The sequence below is a fragment of the Limulus polyphemus genome, unplaced genomic scaffold, assembly GCF_000517525.1.
Source record: "Limulus polyphemus unplaced genomic scaffold, Limulus_polyphemus-2.1.2 Scaffold2684, whole genome shotgun sequence".
NCBI classification, from domain to species: Eukaryota; Metazoa; Arthropoda; class Merostomata; order Xiphosura; family Limulidae; genus Limulus; species Limulus polyphemus.
Window position 1 is genome coordinate 67,687 of NW_013668294.1, and position 7,509 is coordinate 75,195.

Sequence of the window (7,509 nt, forward strand, 5' to 3'; positions counted from 1 at the left end):
GTGTTCTGCTCACCACGGGTATCGAAACCCGGATTCTAGCGTTATAAGTCCGCAGACATACTGCTGTTCCACTGGGGGCCCTACAAAGGTTACGACGACGACAGCTGCAGGAATTCAAAAAACCCGTGTGCCCTCAAAAATGGGGGACAGATAATTACAGACACTTCCATAATCACTATAAATACACATTTTGTTTTTACATTCTCATACATGTTTCTACATCTGTTGCTTAACTCAATTCAAAGCAATGAAAATAAATAGTATATATAACATTTTTTATCATAATTTTATATTACAAAACATTACATGGTGGAAAATCACATCAGCTTGGCTGCTTGGGGCACGTTTTTCTCTCTCTGTCTGACTGCCAACTTCTTCCAGTAGATGCAGCATCATGCGGATATCTTCTCGAAAAGAATAAAACAAAAATAGTTAGAACTAATAGTGAGAAAGGTTGCGATGAAGGGTATCAAGGGGTAGGCCTAACTCATTTACCGTTGTGAGTGTACAAACAGCAACTTTAAGATTATTCATTTCCATTTTTATATGCTCTCGATTTTCACTATAGTAGTATAACATCCATTTTATTTTTAACGATCGATACATTACTAAAGTAAGTTCATAATAATACTATATAAAAAAATTGTAGACGTTCTGTACATTTACTGCATTTAATCTTGTTGTATTTGCAATTGTAGGTGGAGCCGCAAACCTTAAATTCTGTCTTAGACAAGTTGGAATCTGGTAATAGTATGTTATGAAGATAATTGGACTTTGCCTGAAACCAATTTCTTGTTTAGATTTATTACTATTATGTAGGGGCGCATTTTTGGTTAACGACAAAAACACTTGTTTTAACTATATTGGACTATTACTCTGCCGGAATGCTGTACTGCTTCTTTTGATATTCTGTGCTACGAACGGAGAGAACATGAACTAATTGGATTTTAAACGTGTGTATATCACGTTGGTTCATACTCACAGTCGCATTGTGTCGTACATTTACTGATTTAATATTATTATTTTATGTGCTAATGACATATAACCTAAATTGCGGATCTTATATCTGCATTTAGACTGAAAAGTTAATATCTTTTTTTTAATTATTATCAGGTGACGAATTGATGCTGTGATAAATTATGATAATTGCACTAAGTTTGCAAATCAACAGCATAAATCATTAAATGTCTAGCCAGAGTAATAATAATTTGCACAAGTGTATCCTTTTCATGTAAATGTCTTTTTTTATTTATTTTTGTGTCTGATTAAAGGTAAAGCGGATCTAAGAGCTAAAGGCTAATACTAAATAACAGTAAATTTTAGGCTAGCACAAGTAAAGTTCAAATATACTACAAGTTACAACAGTACAAAGCACACTATTGAAACTTAAAAATTGTTTACATCCAACGTTGGGCCTTATTGATGTATGGCTGCTTAGTTTACATTAAATACTGAATAGAAATTTTGCTTGTTCTACGTAAGTGAAAAGTGATTGTAAATTAATCTTTCAATTTCAGATCATATGTTATGATATTACTTAGGGACACACCTAGAAGATCAAGAAATTGATTCTATTCAGATGTTTAGAATGATGAGGGATGTAGGTAATCTACATCAAGGTAGCTTATTTTATTTCTGAAAACAATAGAGTTGAAAATTTTAACTTGAATCATTTTCCACTTTGTATTATTGTAGGTAAATGAGTGATTTTATTGGTTAATTAGCCTCTTCTTTTTTCACATATGTCTTGTAAATTTTAGGAATTATATATATACTATAGATAAAACTAACTGGGTTTTATTTTTTCTATTGTTAGGATTGTAATGCACCAGGAAATACATTGCTTGGAATTTTTTATAACACTGAGAAGTTTCATGTTTTCTAGAAGATTGGAACTCTACTACTGAGATAAACCTGCCACAATCATTTGAAAGCTGTCCTGTAAATAATTTGAAAATTCATGAAAAACTATGTCCATGATTGTACTGCAAAAATTTCGATATATTTTCAGGAACTGTTACCAACTCTCTGTATCCCTATCCCCAAAAGAACACATCATTAGACTTCCTTATAGATCTTATGATACATGGTTACCATGGAAATGTTCATATGGATTAAAGTGGAGTATACTAACACTACCTTACTGCAAAAAATGTGGTACTGTATTAAAGCAGGTAATAAACATGAGATACGAGTTGTATCTACAGCCAAGTAGGTTTCTAGTTTCTGGTACCACAGAATCTGTCATGAATGTGTTTGATCGAAATGCCAAACGTTTACAGAGAAATCGGGCTGCAATGGCAAAGGATGTACACTTGTATGATTATTTAAAAGATGAGGTAGGAAATTCCCTGTTTTATCTTAAGAAAATAGTAACATAGCAACATTTATCACTTTTTTAAAGATTGTTTTGTGTGTTTTTATAGTGAAAAATTAAATGCATTAAAACTGTAAAATATAACATTTGTTATCTTTTTTAATTCCCTTGGAATTTTCAAAATAATAATAATTTGATTGAGATAAGTTATCCTAAAAAAAGATATCTAGTTCAGTACTTCAGAGTCAAGCATTTTTTTGATAAACATCTGTCAGATATAGTATAAGCCAAACAAGGAGACCATTTTTGTAAGTTTTATCTGTTTTATGCAATAAAGTGAAATATTTATACACACGTACACAACTGAAAAAAGACTACTACTTATTCTTACTTAGGTAGGATATCGAGTGGCAGACAGGGTATATGATATTAAGAGGTGAGTTTAGGATGTTTTTATTTATTGTTTTGTAATATAATTATCTTTTTGAGTTTCTAATGGTTAACAGTTTGCAGATATAATAATGGATAAATAAATAAGGATCTTTCTTGTGTATGTTTTGAAATCATATTTATCCTAATGGGCTGAATGATGTCAAATTTGTATATTTATAATTGTTTTTGTAAACAAGAATCACTAATTAAAACATCATTGTATTTTAAAAATAACATGATACACCTGAGTTAAATATTTTGCTCAAAGGCAGTTGAAAAAGTGAAAAAAATTAGAGAAGTAGGGAACATTTGTAAAATATAAGATACATTGTACTGGAAAGTTTCTTACTACATAACTGTGCATTAAAAGTTAAATTTAATCATACTGCACATTTATTTGGCTTTATGCACCTTTAATTCAGTCTTCATCATTTGAAAAGAATATATATATTTAATTCAACAACAAAATTCAGGTGAAAAAAAAGAAAGAAATTTACATTTTGTACATTTTCCAGTTTATAATGTGAAGAAACACCATAAAGAATCTATACACTGGTCGGTATTTTACCAGTAATTACAACAGCATATACATTTGGTAAGAAATACTTGTAAAATGTTCAAGGTAATTTAAATACATCTAGCTAGGCCAGTTTACATTGGCACTAAAATATTTGTGATTGCAAGTTCAGTTTTATATTTGGGTATCTGATTTCATAATGCTGTTTTATATTGTACAGGATACTAAATATCAATTATTGTTTTTAAATAATTTTGTGTTCTCTATTGTTGTTTTTTGCTGAAACTGTTTCAAGGTGTTTTTTCTTTCTTGTTTTATTAAAGAACATGTTTTCAAGTCTATTCTTTATTATCTCACAATGATCTGTAATGTTTACAGGCAGTTTCCAGTTGCAGTGGAGCTAGGCTGTGGTCGAGGACACATTGGACCCCATCTTACTAATGTCAGCTATATGTAAACATAAAAAGTTTTATATTTTAAAATGAATTTATTGACTTTACTATGGTAGTTTTAAGTAATAATTTTAAAGTGAGGTTACTTTAGGATCAATGTTTCTCAATTTTCTCAATATATATATGAAAGTGTACAGAGTATAGGAACATTAGTCTTTTAAATCCTTTTCTGAAACAAACTAATACTACTGGTAAAATATTGTGACATTAATGGAAAGTACCATTAAAAGCTCCAAATTTTTAGAAAGTTTATATTTAAGAATAAAAGGTTCTATAAGTGTAGCAAAAAAACTTAATTGCTCTAAAAAGTTGCTAATTTTTCTTCATTCCAAAATAAAATCTGTATACATTTACTGTATAATGAACTCTCTTTTCATATTGTATTATTTTACAGTCTTAGGTAACATAAAGTATTATTCCATAACCTTAACAAACCAGGAATATACTACATTATAGCTTAGTACTTGAAAAGTGCTACACTTTCTTTACTGATAGCCGTTATAGCTTTTGAAAATCACAACTGTTGATAAAAGAAACTAAAATATTGATCAACTTTTTCTTCATTCTTTGAGTCTCTGATGAATGTGGATCTTGACTAAAACATCATAAAAATATTGTTAACATTAATTAGGTTTCACAGTTCTAGTAATTTTTAATCATTCTGTCTATGACTGTATAAATAAAACATGTTCTAGTTAACCCAAACTTCCAGATCCAGTACGCATGAGAATTTGTTGGGACCCATAAGATTTGACCCCCCAGGTACAAAATATGCACTGCAAAACAACCCATACACAAGGCAAGCACAAGTACTTTGCCTCGAACTTTGTACCATAATGAACTAAACAGCATACAGGTTGCACACAGCTATCCACCATCAACTTCTAACAGGTTTCATCAAGACAATAAATTGCATGAAAATAAAGCCACATGAAAGTATCACGATTAACCCATTCACCTCAGGTAGGTCAAAGTGCACATGTTACAACCTTTCACAGAGTTACATTCAAAATTTAATTAAACTACCTGATTATCAGTGTATATGAATAAACTTGGCATCAGAACATAGATAATTAATCAAAGATTAGTATTATTTAAGTTTTAGATTCTTAATTTTTTAAGGAAATATTTTTTTAAAATTCTCAATCTTCCCTAGTATGAAAACTGTGACATTTGTTATGTCTTCCCTCTTCTCTAATCGTTTTACCACCCCTCCAAAAAGTACATAATTTAGCATAAATTACTCATTATAATATTGTCATTGTTCAGGCAAAGCATAATTTATATAGCCTTCAATCTTATTTAGTTACAGAGCAATAAAATAGAAAATCAGACACTTGTTACCACACCCACCTGTCACATCCTCTCTTTCAAAACTTTCCAATTGTTCTCTCTGAAATTTAAAACTATATTATTTGTAACCAATAGAAAGCCAAGGCTTTTCTCTATCAAATGACTTATTTTATTAAATTGTTTTCTGTACAGAGAATTGTCTATTTTCCCTCCAGTTTCAACTTTATACCCACGGAAGACACATAGACAAGCTTAGCTGAATTTGTAACAGCTTTTGGCACACAGTTAGAAAGCCAGAAAAATTGTGATACTTATGGAATATTGTTTCCTTTTTGCATGTTATTATTCTGTGTTCCTTGGTGTATTATTTAATAAAATAAAAATTAGTTAATGCAGTAGTAGTACCATTAGTATAAAAAAAGTAGGGTTAAGTTTCATCAACAGTACGAAAAAAAAAAAAAGAAGTCTTAGGTAAGTACTTCGTTTCTTGTTTTTCATGTGTATTCCTTATTTATTATTATAAAAGTGACTAAAATGTAAAATTTGAAAACTTTTTAGGTTAGATAAAATAAATAAATAATAATTATAATTTTTGTTATGAGGTATGCATGTGAGTAGTCTGTGCATTATGTAATTTGATACTGTAATGTGAGCTGCACATTCCCCATGTGATTTGCAATTTATATGCTGTGAATGTTAGGTAGACATGGTTCTTACAATAATTTGTTTATAAACAACATGTTAATTGGACCAAAACAAATCACAAAGGAAAACAAGGAATCAAGTAGTCACATTTAAATAATGATACCTCAAAAACAGAAGAAGATATTTTCATGTTTATTGTAAAATATGTTCATTTTGTCCTCTTGCATATTGTCCTACTTTACCACTTGCTGAGGGTAAGCAACATGTAGTGTACATTATAAATAACAGTTTTTACCACTTGCTGAGGGTAAACAACATGTAGTGTACATTATAAATAACAGTTTTTACCACTTGCTGAGGGTAAACAACATGTAGTGTACATTATAAATAACAGTTCTTACCACTTGCTGGGGTGAACAACATGTAGTGTACATTATAAATAACAGTTCTTACCACTTGCTGAGGGTAAACAACATGTAGTGTACATTATAAATAACAGTTTTTACCACTTGCTGAGGGTAAACAACATCTAGTGTACATTGTAAATAACAGTTTTTACCACTTGCTGGGGGTAAACAACATGTAGTGCACATTATAAATAACAGTTTTTGCCACTTGCTGGGAGTAAACAACATGTAGTGTACATTATAAATAACAATTTTTACCACTTGCTGAGGGTAAACAACATGTAGTGTACATTATAAATAACAGTTTTTCATTGAGCACGAAAGTGCACTTAACTTCTTTAAAACTGATAGAAAAATCATAAAGGGAAACAACATGAAGTGTAATTTGTAAATAAAGTTTTTTGTTGAATAATTAACATGCCCTTTACCACTTGCAGAAGGTAAACGTGTAGTTTACATTGTAATTAAAGTTTTTCATTGACACTGAAGTGCTTTTTTCTTTTAATTTTTGTGTGTGTTTTTATTAAATTTTACCTATGAGACCCTTGAAAATCTGACTGGGACTCTTGAAAAAAAGTTGACAGTCTGGGACCCTAGTGAAAACCCTGTAAAATTCCATACGAGTCACTTTCTTGATGAATCAAATGTATAAGAATACTCAATTATTACCTTAATATAATGCTTGACAATTAACATTCTTCAGGTTCCAATGTTAAATGATGAATTCCTCTCCCTAAAATTTACCTCAAAAATTAATGCAGTGGTTTAATTTATTAGTGGAATTTATTCTTGATATGTGTATTCAGAAGTAAATTTATTTCAAATGAATAAAGCTATATACTTCTACAATTTACAATGTTATCTTTCAGTTTAGTTAGGCTGATATTTTTCATATGGTCAGCTATACAGTCAAGCCATAAGTTACAAGAAACACTGTTTCCTGTTTCTGTCACTTGATTATGCACATAGTTGTAGTCATGTGTATTTGTAGAGAATATGTTTTGTTTTAAGTAAATTTGAAAATAATTGTTTGTTTGAATGAGTTATTCACAAAGTTCCATGTATTTCTTTTCTCTCACAGGACACAGTAGGGTTCCTGTATCAGTGTGAACTATCTGAGAAATTCCTGGTAGGTTTTCATATAATATACAAATTTATCTATGTTTTTACATTATTATATATAGTCTATATTATACTGTCATGGCACCATTCTTGCACAGATAGACCAATAAATGTGAAAGATGCTTTATATGTATAATGTTCTGTGGCACTGAGTAATCTTGAATTAAATTTTAGTTATATGTATTACGAGAAGATGTAAGCATTGCATACAAGATGGAAAAAAAAAGGCAAGTCAACCCCCCTATGTTCACATATGTAAATAAGCTATCTTCCCCAAACAAAATTAAAGAGGCAAACTTGTAAATTTCTCTTCAAGCAATAATG

The 7,509-nt window shown here is 30.1% G+C and overlaps 1 protein-coding gene across 5 annotated transcripts in view; it reads left to right on the forward strand.

Moving 5' to 3' along the window:
* The first annotated feature begins 696 nt into the window (after nt 1–696).
* The window catches only part of LOC106467628 (arginine-hydroxylase NDUFAF5, mitochondrial-like), a 22,074-nt gene continuing 15,261 nt past the window's right edge, over nt 697–7,509 (forward strand). The window contains exons 1-6 of one of the 5 annotated variants that reach the window (XM_013927991.2): nt 706–744; nt 1,518–1,619; nt 1,817–2,339; nt 2,713–2,753; nt 3,645–3,708; nt 7,145–7,192. In XM_013927991.2, the coding sequence (XP_013783445.1) occupies nt 1,971–2,339; nt 2,713–2,753; nt 3,645–3,708; nt 7,145–7,192 (522 nt within the window). In that variant the 5' untranslated portion in view covers nt 706–744; nt 1,518–1,619; nt 1,817–1,970. The other 4 variants (XM_013927990.2, XM_013927994.2, XM_022395828.1 and 1 more) reach the window with 4 other exon arrangements.